The sequence below is a fragment of the Electrona antarctica genome (assembly GCF_951216825.1).
Source record: "Electrona antarctica genome assembly, contig: scaffold_268, whole genome shotgun sequence".
Classification (NCBI taxonomy): domain Eukaryota; kingdom Metazoa; phylum Chordata; class Actinopteri; order Myctophiformes; family Myctophidae; genus Electrona; species Electrona antarctica.
The window spans coordinates 167,552-188,006 of NW_027637398.1; the positions used below are offsets into that span (position 1 = coordinate 167,552).

Genomic DNA, 20,455 nt, shown 5'->3' on the forward strand with positions numbered 1-20,455 from the left:
AAGGTCAGAGTTCAACTGTCCTAAAGGTCAGAGTTCAACTGTCCTAAAGGTCAGAGTTCAACTGTCCTAAAGGACAGAGTTCAACTGTCCTAAATGTCAGAGTTCAACTGTATTAAAGGTCAGAGTTCAACTGTCCTAAGGGTCAGAGTTCAACTGTCTTAAATGCCAGAGTTCAACTGTCTTAAATGCCAGAGTTCAACTGGCCTAAAGGTCAGAGTTCAACTACTGGTTGGACATTAGGAGAGAACATGGTGTTGGTACCATTAGGAGAGATAACATGGTGTTGGTACCATTAGGAGAGATAACATGATGTTGGTACCATTAGGAGAGAACATGGTGTTGGTACCATTAGGAGAGATAACATGATGTCGGTACCATTAGGAGAGATAACATGATGTTGGTACCATTAGGAGAGATAACATGATGTTGGTACCATTAGGAGAGATAACATGGTGTTGGTACCATTAGGAGAGATAACATGATGTTGGTACCATTAGGAGAGATAACATGGTGTTGGTACCATTAGGAGAGATAACATGGTGTTGGTACCATTAGGAGAGATAACATGGTGTTGGTACCATTAGGAGAGATAACATGATGGTGGTACCATTAGGAGAGATAACATGGTGTTGGTACCATTAGGAGAGATAACATGGTGTTGGTACCATTAGGAGAGATAACATGGTGTTGGTACCATTAGGAGAGATAACATGATGTTGGTACCATTAGGAGAGATAACATGATGTTGGTACCATTAGGAGAGATAACATGGTGTTGGTACCATTAGGAGAGATAACATGATGTTGGTACCATTAGGAGAGATAACATGATGTTGGTACCATTAGGAGAGATAACATGGTGTTGGTACCATTAGGAGAGATAACATGATGGTGGTACCATTAGGAGAGATAACATGGTGTTGGTACCATTAGGAGAGATAACATGATGTTGGTACCATTAGGAGAGATAACATGATGTTGGTACCATTAGGAGAGATAACATGATGTTGGTACCATTAGGAGAGATAACATGGTGTTGGTACCATTAGGAGAGATAACATGGTGTTGGTAGATAACATGATGTTGGTACCATTAGGAGAGATAACATGGTGTTGGTACCATTAGGAGAGAACATGATGTTGGTACCATTAGGAGAGATAACATGATGTTGGTACCATTAGGAGAGATAACATGGTGTTGGTACCATTAGGAGAGATAACATGATGTTGGTAACATTAGGAGAGATAACATGATGTCGGTAACATTAGGAGAGATGACATGGTGTTGGTACCATTAGGAGAGATACCATGTACCATTAGTACCATTAGGAGAGATAACATGGTGTTGGTACTATTAGGAGAGATAACATGTTGTCGGTACCATTAGGAGAGATAACATGGTGTCGGTACCATTAGGAGAGATAACATGATGTCGGTACCATTAGGAGAGATAACATGATGTTGGTACCATTAGGAGAGATACCATGATGTTGGTACCATTAGGAGAGATAACATGATGTTGGTACCATTAGGAGAGATAACATGGTGTTGGTACCATTAGGAGAGATAACATGATGGTGGTACCATTAGGAGAGATAACATGGTGTTGGTACCATTAGGAGAGATGACATGGAGTTGGTACCATTAGGAGAGATAACATGGTGTTGGTACCATTAGGAGAGATAACATGATGTTGGTACCATTAGGAGAGATAACATGATGTTGGTACCATTAGGAGAGATAACATGGTGTTGGTACCATTAGGAGAGATAACATGATGGTGGTACCATTAGGAGAGATAACATGGTGTTGGTACCATTAGGAGAGATAACATGATGTTGGTACCATTAGGAGAGATAACATGATGTTGGTACCATTAGGAGAGATAACATGATGTTGGTACCATTAGGAGAGATAACATGGTGTTGGTACCATTAGGAGAGATAACATGGTGTTGGTAGATAACATGATGTTGGTACCATTAGGAGAGATAACATGGTGTTGGTACCATTAGGAGAGAACATGATGTTGGTACCATTAGGAGAGATAACATGATGTTGGTACCATTAGGAGAGATAACATGGTGTTGGTACCATTAGGAGAGATAACATGATGTTGGTAACATTAGGAGAGATAACATGATGTCGGTAACATTAGGAGAGATGACATGGTGTTGGTACCATTAGGAGAGATACCATGTACCATTAGTACCATTAGGAGAGATAACATGGTGTTGGTACTATTAGGAGAGATAACATGTTGTCGGTACCATTAGGAGAGATAACATGGTGTCGGTACCATTAGGAGAGATAACATGATGTCGGTACCATTAGGAGAGATAACATGATGTTGGTACCATTAGGAGAGATACCATGATGTTGGTACCATTAGGAGAGATAACATGATGTTGGTACCATTAGGAGAGATAACATGGTGTTGGTACCATTAGGAGAGATAACATGATGGTGGTACCATTAGGAGAGATAACATGGTGTTGGTACCATTAGGAGAGATGACATGGAGTTGGTACCATTAGGAGAGATAACATGATGTTGGTACCATTAGGAGAGAACATGGTGTTGGTACCATTAGGAGAGATAACATGATGGTGGTACCATTAGGAGAGATAACATGGTGTTGGTACCATTAGGAGAGATAACATGATGTTGGTACCATTAGGAGAGATACCATGATGTTGGTACCATTAGGAGAGATACCATGGTGTTGGTACCATTAGGAGAGATAACATGATGGTGGTACCATTAGGAGAGATAACATGATGTTGGTACCATTAGGAGAGATAACATGATGGTGGTACCATTAGGAGAGATAACATGATGGTGGTACCATTAGGAGAGATAACATGGTGTTGGTACCATTAGGAGAGATAACATGGTGTTGGTACCATTAGGAGAGATAACATGGTGTTGGTACCATTAGGAGAGATAACATGATGGTGGTACCATTAGGAGAGATAACATGATGTTGGTACCATTAGGAGAGATAACATGATGTTGGTACCATTAGGAGAGATAACATGATGTTGGTACCATTAGGAGAGAACATGATGTTGGTACCATTAGGAGAGATAACATGATGGTGGTACCATTAGGAGAGATACCATGATGTTGGTACCATTAGGAGTGTAAAATCATTTTACACTCTCAAGAGTTCTAGATCTATAAGGGTCCATTTTGTATTTCTGTCTATGTACACCCCCCCCCCCCCCCCCCCCACCTAAAGGTCAGAGGTCGTTGCGGGCGGCGGCCCTGTCACTCAAGCTGCTGCGTCACCAGGAGGCGGACCAACAGAGCGCCAGGCTCTTCATCCAATCGCTGGCCGCGCTGCTGCCTCGGCTGCTAGGATTGGCCGGCGCCGACGGGGCCAAGGAGGTCGACCAATCGCTGCAGAGCTTCTCCTCTGCCTTCTGCTCGGGACTCCAAGCTGGTAAGAGGCTTTAGCTGACAGTTTGAGAGGGAGAGAGGTGGTGGAGTTAGCTGCTTTAGCAGACAGTTTGAGAGGGGGAGAGGTGGTGGAGTTAGCTGCTTTAGCAGACAGTTTGAGAGGGGGAGAGGTGGTGGAGTTAGCTGCTTTAGCAGACAGTTTGAGAGGGAGGGGGTGGTGGAGTTAGCTGCTTTAGCAGACAGTTTGAGAGGGGGAGAGGTGGTGGAGTTAGCTGCTTTAGCAGACAGTTTGAGAGGGGGAGAGGTGGTGGAGTTAACTGCTTTAGCAGACAGTTTGAGAGGGGGAGAGGTGGTGGAGTTAGCTGCTTTATAGCAGACAGTTTGAGAGGGGGAAAGGTGGTGGAGTTAGCTGCTTTAGCAGACAGTTTGAGAGGGGGAGGAGTTAGCTGCTTTAGCAGACAGTTTGAGAGGGGGAGAGGTGGTGGAGTTAGCTGCTTTAGCAGACAGTTTGAGAGGGGGAGGAGTTAGCTGCTTTAGCAGACAGTTTGAGAGGGGGAGAGGTGGTGGAGTTAGCTGCTTTAGCAGACAGTTTGAGAGGGGGAGGAGTTAGCTGCTTTAGCAGACAGTTTGAGAGGGGGAGAGGTGGTGGAGTAAGCTGCTTTATAGCAGACAGTTTGAGAGGGGGAGAGGTGGTGGAGTTAGCTGCTTTAGCAGACAGTTTGAGAGAGGGAGAGGTGGTGGAGTTAGCTGCTTTAGCAGACAGTTTGAGAGGGAGAGAGGTGGTGGAGTTAGCTGCTTTAGCAGACAGTTTGAGAGGGAGAGAGGTGGTGGAGTTAGCTGCTTTAGCAGACAGTTTGAGAGGGGGAGAGGTGGTGGAGTTAGCTGCTTTAGCAGACAGTTTGAGAGGGGGAGAGGTGGTGGAGTTAGCTGCTTTATAGCCGACAGTTTGAGAGGGAGAGAGGTGGTGGAGTTAGCTGCTTTAGCAGGCAGTTTGAGAGGGGGAGAGGTGGTGGGGTTAGCTGCTTCAGCAGACAGTTTGAGAGGGGGAGAGGTGGTGGAGTTAGCTGCTTTAGCAGACCGTTTGAGAGGGGGAGAGGTGGTGGAGTTAGCTGCTTTAGCAGACAGTTTGAGAGAGGGTGAGGTGGTGGAGTTAGCTGCTTTAGCAGACAGTTTGAGAGGGGGAGAGGTGGTGGAGTTAGCTGCTTTAGCAGACAGTTTGAGAGAGGGTGAGGTGGTGGAGTTAGCTGCTTTAGCAGACAGTTTGAGAGGGGGAGAGGTGGTGGAGTTAGCTGCTTTAGCAGACAGTTTGAGAGAGGGTGAGGTGGTGGAGTTGGTTGCTTTAGCAGACAGTTTGAGAGAGGGTGAGGTGGTGGAGTTGGTTGCTTTAGCAGACAGTTTGAGAGAGGGAGAGGTGGTGGAGTTAGCTGCTTTAGCAGACAGTTTGAGAGAGGGTGAGGTGGTGGAGTTGGTTGCTTTAGCAGACAGTTTGAGAGGGGGAGAGGTGGTGGAGTTAGCTGCTTTAGCAGACAGTTTGAGAGGGGGAGAGGTGGTGGAGTTAGCTGCTTTAGCAGACAGTTTGAGAGGGGGAGAGGTGGTGGAGTTGGTTGCTTTAGCAGACAGTTTGAGAGAGGGAGAGGTGGTGGAGTTAGCTGCTTTAGCAGACAGTTTGAGAGGGGGAGAGGTGGTGGAGTTGGTTGCTTTAGCAGACAGTTTGAGAGGGGGAGAGGTGGTGGAGTTGGTTGCTTTAGCAGACAGTTTGAGAGGGGGAGAGGTGGTGGAGTTGGTTGCTTTAGCAGACAGTTTGAGAGGGGGAGAGGTGGTGGAGTTGGTTGCTTTAGCAGACAGTTTGAGAGGGGGAGAGGTGGTGGAGTTGGTTGCTTTAGCAGACAGTTTGAGAGGGGGAGAGGTGGTGGAGTTGGTTGCTTTAGCAGACAGTTTGAGAGGGGGAGAGGTGGTGGAGTTGGTTGCTTTAGCAGACAGTTTGAGAGGGGGAGAGGTGGTGGAGTTGGTTGCTTTAGCAGACAGTTTGAGAGGGAGAGAGGTGGTGGAGTTAGCTGCTTTAGCAGACAGTTTGAGAGGGGGAGAGGTGGTGGAGTTAGCTGCTTTAGCAGACAGTTTGAGAGGGGGAGGAGTTAGCTGCTTTAGCAGACAGTTTGAGGGTCCAATGGAGTTAAGAGGTTTTGTCCAAATCACGTTTTGCTACTTTCCATTGGTTCAATATTTTCGAGTTATGAGGTTTCCCCCCTCTCTCTCTCTCTCTCTCTCTCTCTCTCTCTCTCTCTCTCTCTCTCTCCCCCCCCCTCTCTCTCTCTCTCTCTCTCTCTCTCTCTCTCTCTCTCTCTCTCTCTCTCTCTCTCTCCCCCCCCCCCCCCCCCCCCCTCTCTCTCTCTCTCTCTCTCTCTCTCTCTCTCTCTCTCTCTCTCTCTCTCTCTCTCTCTCTCTCTCCCCCCCCCCCTCTCTCTCTCTCTCTCTCTGTATCTCTCTCTCTCTCTCTCTCTAGGAGGTGTGATGTCATCGGGGTCGGAGGTCGCCGTGGGCTGTCAGTCACTGATGAACGCTGACGGTCTCTACGTGGTGTCGTATTACGCTCTTCTTCTCAACCTCAAACTATGCTGCTGTGACTTCTACCACCGCAGAACACTGCCCCCTGGTGGAGGCCTGGTAAATAACACTACAGCAGAACACTGCCCCCTGGTGGAGGCCTGGTAAATAACACTACAGCAGAACACTGTCCCCTGGTGGAGGCCTGGTAAATAACGCTACAGCAGAATACTGCCCCCTGGTGGAGGCCTGGTAAATAACACTACAGCAGAACACTGTCCCCTGGTGGAGGCCTGGTAAATAACACTACAGCAGAATACTGCCCCCTGGTGGAGGCCTGGTAAATAACGCTACAGCAGAACACTGCCCCTTGGTGGAGGCCTGGTAAATAACACCACAGTACAACACTGCCCCCTGGTGGAGGCCTGGTAAATAACACTACAGAACAACACTGCCCCCTGGTGGAGGCCTGGTATGAGTTAAAAACGTTCGCAATGAAAGAATATATATTCAAAGATTTGCGCCACATTTTCACGATTTTTCAAAAATGGCAGACCTACAAGCTTGTAGCGCGGCACTCCGTGCTGCGCTACGAGATTGTAGATCTGATATTTTTCAACAGCTAAAGTGTAAAACATAATGCTTAAAACACCAAAAGGGGTTCCCGCCCAGAATAGGATTCCGCAGACCCTCGGCAGTAACTGTGTGTGTGTGTGTGTGTGTGTGTGTGTGTGTGTGTGTGTGTTGCGTGGGTGCGTGCGTGTGTGCATTGCGTGCGTGCGTGTGTGTGCTGTTGCACGTTTCAGAAGGAGTTTGTGTGTGCGGTGCAGAGCAGCGGTGTGCTGGTTCTCCTCTCCACTGTCTGGATAGAAGAACTCTACCAGCTGGTCCTGGACCGAAACCTCCTGGGAGAGGCTGGTTACTGGGACTGTCCCCAGTACCACGGACTGGCCCTGATCACTGTCCTCACAGGTACACACACACTGGGACTGTCCCCAGTACCACGGACTGGCCCTGATCACTGTCCTTACAGGTACACACACACTGGGACTGTCCCCAGTACCACGGACTGGCCCTGATCACTGTCCTTACAGGTACACACACACTGGGACTGTCCCCAGTACCACGGACTGGCCCTGATCACTGTCCTCACAGGTACAGACACACTGGGACTGTCCCCAGTACCACGGACTGGCCCTGATCACTGTCCTCACAGGTACAGACACACTGGGACTGTCCCCAGTACCACGGACTGGCCCTGATCACTGTCCTCACAGGTACACACACACACTGGGACTGTCCCCAGTACCACGGACTGGCCCTGATCACTGTCCTCACAGGTACACACACACACTGGGACTGTCCCCAGTACCACGGACTGGCCCTGATCACTGTCCTCACAGGTACACACACACACTGGGACTGTCCCCAGTACCACGGACTGGCCCTGATCACTGTCCTCACAGGTACACACACACACTGGGACTGTCCCCAGTACCACGGACTGGCCCTGATCACTGTCCTCACAGGTACACACACACACTGGGACTGTCCCCAGTACCACGGACTGGCCCTGATCACTGTCCTCACAGGTACACACACACACTGGGACTGTCCCCAGTACCACGGACTGGCCCTGATCACTGTCCTCACAGGTACACACACACACTGGGACTGTCCCCAGTACCACGGACTGGCCCTGATCACTGTCCTCACAGGTACACACACACACTGGGACTGTCCCCAGTACCACGGACTGGCCCTGATCACTGTCCTCACAGGTACACACACACTGGGACTGTCCCCAGTACCACGGACTGGCCCTGATCACTGTCCTCACAGGTACACACACACTGGGACTGTCCCCAGTACCACGGACTGGCCCTGATCACTGTCCTCACAGGTACAGACACACTGGGACTGTCCCCAGTACCACGGACTGGCCCTGATCACTGTCCTCACAGGTACAGACACACTGGGCCTGTCCCCAGTACCACGGACTGGCCCTGATCACTGTCCTCACAGGTACACACACACTGGGACTGTCCCCAGTACCACGGACTGGCCCTGATCACTGTCCTCACAGGTACACACACACTGGGACTGTCCCCAGTACCACGGACTGGCCCTGATCACTGTCCTCACAGGTACACACACACTGGGCCTGTCCCCAGTACCACGGACTGGCCCTGATCACTGTCCTCACAGGTACACACACACACTGCGACTGTCCCCAGTACCACGGACTGGCCCTGATCACTGTCCTCACAGGTACACACACACACTGCGACTGTCCCCAGTACCACGGACTGGCCCTGATCACTGTCCTTACAGGTACACACACACTGGGACTGTCCCCAGTACCACGGACTGGCCCTGATCACTGTCCTCACAGGTACACACACACTGGGCCTGTCCCCAGTACCACGGACTGGCCCTGATCACTGTCCTCACAGGTACACACACCCTGGGACTGTCCCCAGTACCACGGACTGGCCCTGATCACTGTCCTCACAGGTACACACACACACTGGGACTGTCCCCAGTACCACGGACTGGCCCTGATCACTGTCCTCACAGGTACACAAACACACTGGGACTGTCCCCAGTACCACGGACTGGCCCTGATCACTGTCCTCACAGGTACACACACACTGGGACTGTCCCCAGTACCACGGACTGGCCCTGATCACTGTCCTCACAGGTACAGGACTGTCCCCAGTACCACGGACTGGCCCTGATCACTGTCCTCACAGGTACACACACACACACACACACACACACACTAGTGTTGCGCGGGTCAGGGTTTTTCATGACCCGCAGGTCCCACATGTGATAATAATCTGACTCGGCTCAGCCCGCCCCGCAGCACCACATCAATTTTCACAACTCGACCTGGCCCGCAACCCGCCATCATTAAATGCACGTCAAATATGTCTTTGAACGCGGCTTTTATTTGTCAAAAAAGGTGCTTTTAAACTGTCTTAAAGGCTAATAATATCACTGGCAAGCACGCATAGTCACGGGTGTTCCGACCACCGCATCGCATCGATGCCATTCATTTGTCACACACGTAGCGACATGGCAGATTGAGAGGAGACAGAGAGGTTGAGGGGAGAGAAGAAAGACTCACCCGTGCGTCGCAGACATAGCCTACAGTATAACAACAGGACTGTCACTGCACAGACGCTGAAAGAAAACGCCACTAAAGACCTAAGAAAAACTATTTGAAAATGTTTGCGTTGTCGTTGTCTAACTTGTCCTCCTTGCACTTATACACTCCACACACGTGCGCGCAAACAAACACACACACACACGCACACACACACACACACACACACACACACACACACACACACACACACACACACACACACACACACACACACACACACACACGCTGAAGGAAGGGACTGCTGGTGGTTATAAAATATTTCACTCGCTCTGGAGTGAGTCAGAACTTAAGACTCAGTCAGAACACAAGAGGCAAGATGGAGTCCAAACATTAACTGATGACTTAAGTCGACATGAAACACAACTCACCACTGTTCAAGGACGCACAGGGAAAAGGTCAAAAAAGGTTTAACAGAATGTCCGTTGTGGTGAGAAAAGTTGACAATGATAATTATTGTGTGTGGCGGCGGCCGCGCTACCGCTACGTGCCTGCGGGGTGTGCTCATGCACGCGCGTTGGCAGCACATGCGGCTGTTATTAATAATTGGAGAGAGGAGATATCAACCAGCACAGCAACACAACAATCCGGTAGGCTGCGCAAATTTCATCCCAGGACTCGTGGCACTGGCAACAATAATCATTTGTAAAAATCACAGTATACATTATTTGACCCGCCTCAACCTGGCCCGCAAATAAAGTGAAAATGTCATGACTCGGCCCAGCCCGCCCCGCGGTTAACCCGCGGGTTACAGGTCGGCCCGCGCAACACTAACACACACACACTGTCCCCAATACCACGATCTACCCCTAATCACTGTCCTCAGAGGTGCACGCACGCACGCACGCACGCACGCACGCACGCACGCACGCACGCACGCACGCACGCACACACGCACGCACGCACGCACACACACACACACACACACACACATTCTTTAATTTGCACACGTGTCTTTCTCTCCAGATATCGACGGCCTAGGAAGCTCTGCTATTGGTGGTCAGATGGTGAGGAAGGCTTCCAGCCAATCACCTTTCAGCTCGGACAAGACTGGCAGTGACATCACCATGGCAGGTCAGATGACGGGCGACCTGATTGGTTGAATATTCTGTGTTCTGATTGGTTGAATAGTCTGTGTTCTCCTCTATTTAGTTTTAGTCATATTTTTTGTCATCGGAAATGTTTTAGTCTTAGTTTTTTAAGTCAACTAAATCTACAGTTGATTTTTGCCTAAACCTATATTTATATCTCTTCTCCACTAGTCTCTCCCTGACATTTAGTTCTACTGGATCTCTTCTCCACTAGTCCCTCCCTGACATTTAGTTCTACTGGATCTCTTCTCCACTAGTCCCTCCCTGACATTTAGTTCTACTGGATCTCTTCTCCACTAGTCCCTCCCTGACATTTAGTTCTACTGGATCTCTTCTCCACTAGTCTCTCCCTGACATTTAGTTCTACTGGATCTCTTCTCCACTAGTCCCTCCCTGACATTTAGTTCTACTGGATCTCTTCTCCACTAGTCTCTCCCTGACATTTAGTTCTACTGGATCTCTTCTCCACTAGTCTCTCCCTGACATTTAGTTCTACTGTGCGTGTGTGTGTGTGTGTGTGTGTGTGTGTGCGTGTGCGTGTGCGTGTGCGTGTGCGCGTGTGTGTGCGTCTCAGGATCGGTGTTTGCGCGCTACATCCTGACGGGCGTGTGGAGGAACCTGATGGACATCCTGTCGGCTCCTCTGATTGGCCGGAGCGGCAGCGGCGGGGGCGGTGCTAGTGGCCTGGCGTTCAGACTGGCCGGGGGGGCGGAGCCACAGAACCACAGAGCCCGGGACAGCGTCTGTCTCAGTCTGGACGGGCTGCGACGGGCCGCGACGCTCAGCTGTGCTCTGGGTAGGTCTGATACTCTGTGTGTTCTGGGTAGGTCTGATACTCTGTGTGTTCTGGGTAGGTCTGATACTCTGTGTGTTCTGGGTAGGTCTGATACTCTGTGTGTTCTGGGTAGGTCTGATACTCTGTGTGTTCTGGGTAGGTCTGATACTCTGTGTGTTCTGGGTATGTCTGATACTCTGTGTGTTCTGGGTAGGTCTGATACTCTGGCCCTCATTTATCAATTGAGTGTAAAATCTGCCCCAAATTCGAGTGTAGGATTCGTAGTACACCCACGTCGGGTCGGCATTTACAAAGTGATCACAGACAGCTGTTCCTTCCTAATTTCATTCCTAGCAGTGATAAATGTGACGGCTGAAATCAATCTGGCACGCCCTATGAAATCAAGCCTCGCCCTCGTTTTTGCGACACGAACAACTGCAATACGACCTGGAAACCATGGTTACAGGAAAAAAAACGTTTCACTCGCTTGCCTAAGTTGTCGTGCTGCCCCCTCCCACACACACACACACACACACAGACGCACGCACGCACATTCAACTTGTTGTATCTTAAATAAATAAACCTGCATGAATTAAATAAAGCTGTATAACTACCCTGTCTGTTTCTCCTCTCGCTTCGCTTCCCTTGCTGCCCGCATCACCCCCCCCGCACGCACGCACGCACGCACGCACATATCGCAATTTGCAAGCAACTGTCACTGTGTGTTGTTAGTTGTATATTCAATTATTAAAGTCTTTTTAATTTAATATACAACAAGATATATTAGTGAACGAAAACCTGAACCTGTGAACCATGAATGAAATAACAAATAGGCACACACACGCTGCTGTTTTGCATAGGTGCTCCTCCTGTCCTGTCTGTCTGTCTCTCTCTATCACTGTGGTCCGTCCGTGACCGTGACCAACTGACCATGCACCGCACGTTCGACAGACTATTTAGATTGCCTCGCAGTCGCTGCAGTGGCTGGGCACTGGTGGTGGTGGGCTGGCTGGGTAGCCTACCTATATCTCCGATGCGGTTCCCACGTGCGCTGGCACGGTACATTTGGCATTCGAGCGACGCGTCGGGTTTATTAAACGAGGAGGCGATTGCACATACCGTAACTCCAGAAAGACATCGGCCTGCTGTAGATTAGGCTACAGTAGGCTACCCACGTTGGGACTCTCCGCAGCTGCAGCACTGCACTAGCCTATAGTACTCTCCAACGTCCCGTCATGGAAATATTTCAGCACAGACAGCCCAAATCCTCGCATGTATGCGCTCATGCAAAACACTGTTTAAATGGCGCAAATCGTAAATGCCGAAAATTGCGGTAATTTCGGCGTACACCCATATTTTGGCGTACGCACGGTTGATAAATGAGGGCCTCTGTGTGTTCTGGGTAGGTCTGATACTCTGTGTGTTCTGGGTAGGTCTGATACTCTGTGTGTTCTGGGTATGTCTGATACTCTGTGTGTTCTGGGTAGGTCTGATACTCTGTGTTCTGGGTAGGTCTGATACTCTGTGTGTTCTGGGTAGGTCTGATACTCTGTGTGTTCTGGGTAGGTCTGATACTCTGTGTGTTCTGGGTATGTCTGATACTCTGTGTGTTCTGGGTAGGTCTGATTACTAGGTCTCTATATCAGTGAGTCAGAATCTATGTTCTGGTAGACCCCCCCCCCACAGAGTGAGTCAGAGTATTTATTCTGTATTCAGATGGATCCCCATTAGCTGAAATGAAATGAAATGAAATCTATATTTACCCAGGGTATCTGGGCTAAGCTCAAGAACTTGTTTCCAGCCAGGCCCTGCTCATAGAACACATTTCATCGTAGTGGTTGATGCCTTGTTCAAGGGCATTTCAGCGGTGGTAATTTTAACGTGTCGGACGGCTGGTTCGAACTGGGAACCTTCCGGTATCTAGACCGCGCCGCTATCCGTTCGGCCACCGCTGCCACCGAAGTAGCAGCTACTCTTCCTGGGGTCCATGACAAACAATACATATAACACAACACAATACAAACAGGTGCAATCTTGAGAAAAAATGCATTCATAATACAAAATACAAATGCATTTAAGACATTAAAATATAGAGAAATAAAAACACTAAACAAGACATCCCCTTAAATGATGTCAGTTAATTACATTTTAAATCTGGGTAATTGATCAGGTGTCTCTTAAGGAGCCTCTTAAAACTAGCCTTACTGGGTGCTTCCGTGATTCTAGTTGGTAACGTGTTCCATACTGAAATAGCCCTGAACATTACAGATCTGCAAACCGCATTTGTTCTGGGTTTTTCTTCGACCATGTGGCCACTAGTAGCCTGCCTGGTAGCATGACTATGACGATCTCTCACATACTGAATTTGTGAATACAGACAAACTGGTTGTTTACTATGACAAATATTCCTAAAGAAACTCACTAAATTGCATGCCAACCTCTCCTCTACTCTGAGCCATGAGAGACTGGCATGCAAACTTTCTGTACTCTGCCTCACAGCTATTCTGAGCTATTTGAAGCTTGGACAGATGTTTTTTGTCTGCACCCGAACAAATTGTAGAGCAATAATCAAGGTGAGATAGTGCTAGTGCCTGTGTCACTAGCACTCTAGAGGCTGGGGTCAAAAACGAGGAACACCTTTTGATGCATGCTATTCCTCAATATGTTTCTCCCATGTTAGCTGTCCATCGAGAGCGACACCCAGCAAAACTGCCTCTTGACCCTGTTCAATATTTGAGTCCTTAAGTGATATAGGCACAGCTGACTAACCTCCTTAGTAGCATTTCTAGTAGTGAACACTTATATACTTTTAGTTTTGGCTACATTCAGAACAAGTCTGTTCTCAGATATCCAGTCAAGTAATAGTTTCAGTTCTGATTGAAGTGTGTTTTTTATCTCAAGTAAACTGTTTGATGCATAATAAACAGTCCACACACCACACTGTAGAGGGCCTAGGCAGGTCCCCTGGGGTACACCACACTGTAGAGGGCCAAGGCAGGTCCCCTGGGGTACACCACACTGTAGAGGGCCAAGGCAGGTCCCCTGGGGTACACCACACTGTAGAGGGCCTAGGCAGGTCCCCTGGGGTACACCACACTGTAGAGGGCCAAGGCAGGTCCCCTGGGGTACACCACACTGTAGAGGGCCTAGGCAGGTCCCCTGGGGTACACCACACTGTAGAGGGCCAAGGCAGGTCCCCTGGGGTACACCACACTGTAGAGGGCCAAGGCAGGTCCCCTGGGGTACACCACACTGTAGAGGGCCAAGGCAGGTCCCCTGGGGTACACCACACTGTAGAGGGCCTAGGCAGGTCCCCTGGGGTACACCACACTGTAGAGGGCCTAGACAGGTCCCCTGGGGTACACCACACTGTAGAGGGCCAAGGCAGGTCCCCTGGGGTACACCACACTGTAGAGGGCCTAGGCAGGTCCCCTGGGGTACACCACACTGTAGAGGGCCAAGGCATCCCCCCTGGGGTACACCACACTGTAGAGGGCCTAGGCAGGTCCCCTGGGGTACACCACACTGTAGAGGGCCAAGGCAGGTCCCCTGGGGTACACCACACTGTAGAGGGCCTAGGCAGGTCCCCTGGGGTACACCACACTGTAGAGGGCCTAGGCAGGTCCCCTGGGGTACACCACACTGTAGAGGGCCTAGACAGGTCCCCTGGGGTACACCACACTGTAGAGGGCCTAGACAGGTCCCCTGGGGTACACCACACTGTAGAGGGCCTAGGCTTCCCCCCTGGGGTACACCACACTGTAGAGGGCCTAGGCTTCCCCCCTGGGGTACACCACACTGTAGAGGACCAAGGCAGGTCCCCTGGGGTACACCACACTGTAGAGGGCCAAGGCAGGTCCCCTGGGGTACACCACACTGTAGAGGGCCTAGACAGGTCCCCTGGGGTACACCACACTGTAGAGGGCCAAGGCAGGTCCCCTGGGGTACACCACACTGTAGAGGGCCTAGGCAGGTCCCCTGGGGTACACCACACTGTAGAGGGCCTAGGCATCCCCCCTGGGGTACACCACACTGTAGAGGGCCTAGGCAGGTCCCCTGGGGTACACCACACTGTAGAGGGCCTAGGCAGGTCCCCTGGGGTACACCACACTGTAGAGGGCCTAGGCAGGTCCCCTGGGGTACACCACACTGTAGAGGGCCAAGGCAGGTCCCCTGGGGTACACCACACTGTAGAGGGCCTAGACAGGTCCCCTGGGGTACACCACACTGTAGCGGGCCAAGGCAGCTCCCCTGGGGTACACCACACTGTAGAGGACCAAGGCATCCCCCCTGGGGTACACCACACTGTAGAGGGCCTAGGCAGGTCCCCTGGGGTACACCACACTGTAGAGGACCTAGGCAGGTCCCCTGGGGTACACCACACTGTAGAGGGCCTAGGCAGGTCCCCTGGGGTACACCACACTGTAGAGGGCCTAGACAGGTCCCCTGGGGTACACCACACTGTAGAGGACCTAGACAGGTCCCCTGGGGTACACCACACTGTAGAGGGCCTAGGCAGATCCCCTGGGGTACACCACACTGTAGAGGGCCAAGGCAGCTCCCCTGGGGTACACCACACTGTAGAGGGCCAAGGCAGGTCCCCTGGGGTACACCACACTGTAGAGGGCCAAGGCATCCCCCCTGGGGTACACCACACTGTAGAGGGCCAAGGCAGGTCCCCTGGGGTACACCACACTGTAGAGGGCCTAGGCAGGTCCCCTGGGGTACACCACACTGTAGAGGGCCTAGGCAGGTCCCCTGGGGTACACCACACTGTAGAGGGCCAAGGCAGCTCCCCTGGGGTACACCACACTGTAGAGGGCCTAGACAGGTCCCCTGGGGTACACCACACTGTAGAGGGCCTAGGCAGGTCCCCTGGGGTACACCACACTGTAGAGGGCCTAGGCATCCCCCCTGGGGTACACCACACTGTAGAGGGCCTAGGCATCCCCCCTGGGGTACACCACACTGTAGAGGGCCTAGACAGGTCCCCTGGGGTACACCACACTGTAAACCTTTAGAAGAGGAAAAACTACCATTTAAAAAAACACACACTGCATCCTATTGGATAAATAACTGTTCATCCAATTGATTGTTGTTGGACTAAACCCATATGCACATCATTTCCTTAACAATAACCCATGATCTACAACATCAAATGCTGCACTAAAGTCTAGTAATACAGCTCCAACCATCATTTTTTTGTCAGTATAAGATAACCATTTGTCTACCATCTCAGTCAGGGCTGTGCCTGTAGAATGATCTGATTTATAGGCATGCTGGAAATCTGAATTTAACACAGCCGACGCGAATCGCGTATCAATACGTTATCAATTAATCAAACGTCGGTTGCGAACCACGTATCCATACGTTTTAATCACTTTTTTATAGCATACTTTCATTCATCTTTTTACCCACCCGGACAATGAAGAACCACCCCCCTATCATTGCTGCTTAGTCCCGCTCACGTGATCAGAAAAAAAAAAAAAAAAAAAAAAAAACCCTCCCCTCCTGAAAACAGGAGGGCGGGCCGCTTTACGTGTAGAAGCCACTAAGCCGGTGTAAAATGGACGCGCCCATGGAATGATCCAGTCGGTGTGTGAAAAGAATCAAATTTCACCTCGCCTCACCAGGCTTTCCTCCACCTATTGGCTTTCACACAACACTATAATACTCGATTCCCCCCTCCCCTCCTGTTTCTCCTGCAGGAGGAGGGCCTTGCGAAATGGGGGCTCTGTCCTGGCTCTGTCTCTCGGAAAAAAACATATTGAACGGATCGCTGCCTAAACACATATGCACCGGATCCGATCGGCATTGCATTGCATAACGTCTGCAACACACATGGACAGATGCATGTTTCCTTCTTCATACTGTAGCGACCAAACGATCCCCGAGCCTACAATACTACGAACTAACCACAGTATCGAGGGGCCGCCACGACAACAGACAGTCTACCGTTGGTGGATCACGTATCGCCATGCAGAACCGTCATAATCGGAGATCGCTCGGACGTGTGATTGTAACGCTTTTTTATTCATTATAATTGTAGTGATAAGACCGCAATGAACGCATCGGGGACGTAATCGACCCGGGTGTAATGTATAACAAACTTTTCCGCGTCCTAAACCGTGGTGTTGTGATCCGTTGTCGTCGACATCACAGCCGGGTGAATCTTTTTTTTTCCTCCATTCCCCCCAACCTGCATGCCCAGGCATGTTCTCTTGTTAGTAAATATACTTCACTAGCTTGAAAAACAAAATCAGCTGTTGATGACAACGCGTCTCACCGTTATACTATAGTTCTGAACCGAACGGTGGAATGGGACTTTTTATAGCCGTACGGATCAAGACTTTTGCTGCCCAATGTGCCCATGAACCCCCCCCCCCCCCCCCCCCCCCCAATGTTTTGCGATCAAGACAATGAGGCAATCATCATCATAATCTAAAGAAAGCAGAGTTATGAAGGTTTATAGTCAGACATTGACAGGCAGATATATAACAATAAACACAATAAATATGCTATACATCCTATACACCGAATGAAAGCCCTGAATGTGTACTTTTACGAGGAAAAGAGTAAACATTGATCCCATGTACAGTTTGTCATAAATTGGTTACATTGCACATTGCGCCCACCAGATATAACTGCAGAGAAGACATGGACCCGAACTCAATATTCACAAAATAAGGCCTATAGCGACATATAAATACTATATACCGTATGAAACAGAAGACTCTGCTTTCATAAGAAAAAAACTTCTACTGTAGTAATAATAAAAATCACACCCATGTGAAGTGGTGCAACTCTGTCCCATATTCTGTTCTCTGCTTATTCAATACAGCTCGCTATATACGGACTGAGGCAGAAAGTCATGTAAACCTTTTATTTACAGTTTGGTCTGTAAACTTCTACTGTAATAATAAAAATCACACCCCTGTGAAGTGAGCGGTGCAACTGTTCTCTACAGTTGCCGCGCAACTAAAAGGTTTACATGACTTTCTGCCTCAGTCCGTATATAGCGAGCTGTATTGAATAAGCAGAGAACAGAATATGGGACAGAGTTGCACCACTCACTTCACATGGGTGTGATTTTTATTATTACTACAGTATAAGTTTTTTTCTTATGAAAGCAGAGAGTCTTCTGTTTCATACGGTATATAGTATTTATATGTCGCTATAGGCCTTATTTTGTGAATATTGAGGAGTTCACGTCCATGTCTTCTCTGAAGTTATCTGGTGGGCACAAGCTGCATTCAATAACCAATTACTGTCTAACTGTACATGGGATCAATGTTTACTCTTTTCCTCGTAAAAGTACACATTCAGGGCTTTCATTCGGTGTATAGGATGTATAGGATATTTATTGGGTTCAATTTTATATCTGCCTGTCAATGTCTCTGACTTTAAACCATCCATAACTCTGCTCGCTGTTCAAGATAACCACTTCCAGGCAAATGCAGGTGTTGCAAAAAGGTCAATATCTCCAGAATGGAACATGGTAAAATCAAAATGTATTTTTTAAATTGAAGTGGACAAGTTCAGCTTTCTTTTGATGTATGCGTGTGATTCTCGCTATAAGAGAACATTTTGCTGTGGGCCCCCGAACAAGGCCTTTGTGCAATGTTAAACGGTAGCAACATCCAAATAGGCCTGTCGAGATCTTGTAGCAATCAAAGTGTTAATTGATTACATGACAAATAATATAGTACCTGCTCAAGAACAACTTTTTCCATTAGCTTACTCAACACTGGAAGAAAACTAATGCGTCTGCTGTTGCCAGCTGAGAAACTGTCCCGTTTCTTTTTTGGAAGGGGTACAACCTTAGCAGATTTCCAAACCTGTGGAAATAACCCCTCTTTCAGACTTAAGTTAAAAATATGACATATCGGCAATGAGATTATATTAGAAACTACTTTAAGTAACCGTCCATCAACATTATCCATACCAGCTGGTTTATCATTGTTTAGCCCATCAATTAGTTTTTACACCTTATCAATTTGTATAGGTTGAAACTTAAAAACTCATTGTTTGTCTGTGTGACATTTTTATATTTTGTGTGTGTGTGTGCGTGTGCGTGCGTGTGCCCGTGCGTGTGTGTGTGTGTGTGTGTGTGTGTGTGTGTGTTTGTGTGTGCATGCGTGTGTGTGTGTGTGCGTGTGCGTGCGTGTGTGTGTGCATGCGCAGGCCTAGCAGGGAACTGTGCGTCAGCGTTAGCTCAGATGGCGGCAGCATCCTGTTACCATGACGACCAGGAGGAGAGAGAGACGGAGGCCATCGCACAGGGTACACACACACACACACACACACGCACACACACGCACAAATGAAGGCCTTACGGCTGAAAAGCAAACCAAGAGTTGGCGTAGAAAGAGTTCATGCAGACTAATAAAAAAGAGAAGTGTGTAAAAAGTCCACAGCATTAGTTTCCATGGTAACTAATGTGGCATTGCTTTCATAAAACCTCGTCAGGATAGACAGATCCAGGATAGACTGACCCAGGATAGACTGACCCAGGATAGACTGACCCAGGATAGATAGACCCAGGATAGACAGATCCAGGATAGACTGACCCAGGATAGACTGACCCAGGATAGACTGACCCAGGATAGACAGATCCAGGATAGACTGACCCAGGATAGACTGACCCAGGATAGACTGACCCAGGATAGACTGACCCAGGATAGACAGATCCAGGGTTAACTGAAGCCTCGTCAGGATAGACAGATCCAGGGTTAACTGAAGCCTCGTCAGGATAGACAGAACCAGGGTTAACTGAAGCCTCGTCAGGATAGACAGATCCAGGGTTAACTGAAGCCTCGTCAGGATAGACAGATCCAGGGTTAACTGAAGCCTCGTCAGGATAGACAGATCCAGGGTTAACTGAAGCCTCGTCAGGATAGACAGATCCAGGGTTAACTGAAGCCTCGTCAGGATAGACAGATCCAGGGTTAACTGAAGCCTCGTCAGGATAGACAGATCCAGGGTTAACTGAAGCCTCGTCAGGATAGACAGATCCAGGGTTAACTGGAGCCTCGTCAGGATACACAGATCCAGGGTGGCTAAGCTAATCTGGCAAGATAGCTCAGCTTTCATGAAACTGATTTATCGCTTATCCTGAATATACTAAGTCTGCATATGTGTGTGTGTGTGTGTGTGTGTGTGCACGTGCGTGCGTGTGTGCGTGCGTGCGTGCGTGCGTGCGTGCGTGCGTGCGTGCGTGTGTGTGTGTGTGTGTGTGTGTGTGTGTGTGTGCAGTGCATACCTCTCATGTCCTCTGTATGGACGCTGTACTCAACGTGGGACTGGAGATGGGCTCTCACAACCGCGACTGTTGGACACACGTCTTCAGGTACACGCACACACACACACACACACGCACACACACGCGTGTCCCCTAGGGTAGGTACCCTCACATGTTCTCCCCGTGTCCCCTAGGGTAGGTACCCTCACATGTTCTCCCCGTGTCCCCTAGGG

At 49.3% G+C, this 20,455-nt stretch overlaps 1 protein-coding gene across 1 annotated transcript in view; it reads left to right on the forward strand.

The window, feature by feature from the left end:
• LOC306918963 (brefeldin A-inhibited guanine nucleotide-exchange protein 3-like) overlaps positions 1–20,330 on the forward strand; it is a gene marked incomplete at its 3' end in the record, with an annotated part of 71,828 nt that extends 51,498 nt beyond the window's left edge. Inside the window, exons 17-23 of the mRNA XM_079531800.1 lie at positions 3,242–3,445; positions 5,903–6,063; positions 6,750–6,915; positions 10,082–10,189; positions 10,781–11,002; positions 19,166–19,264; positions 20,237–20,330. Coding sequence (XP_079387926.1) covers positions 3,242–3,445; positions 5,903–6,063; positions 6,750–6,915; positions 10,082–10,189; positions 10,781–11,002; positions 19,166–19,264; positions 20,237–20,330 — 1,054 coding nt within the window. The remainder of the gene's footprint in view (positions 1–3,241; positions 3,446–5,902; positions 6,064–6,749; positions 6,916–10,081; positions 10,190–10,780; positions 11,003–19,165; positions 19,265–20,236) is intronic.
• Positions 20,331–20,455: the final 125 nt, after the last annotated feature.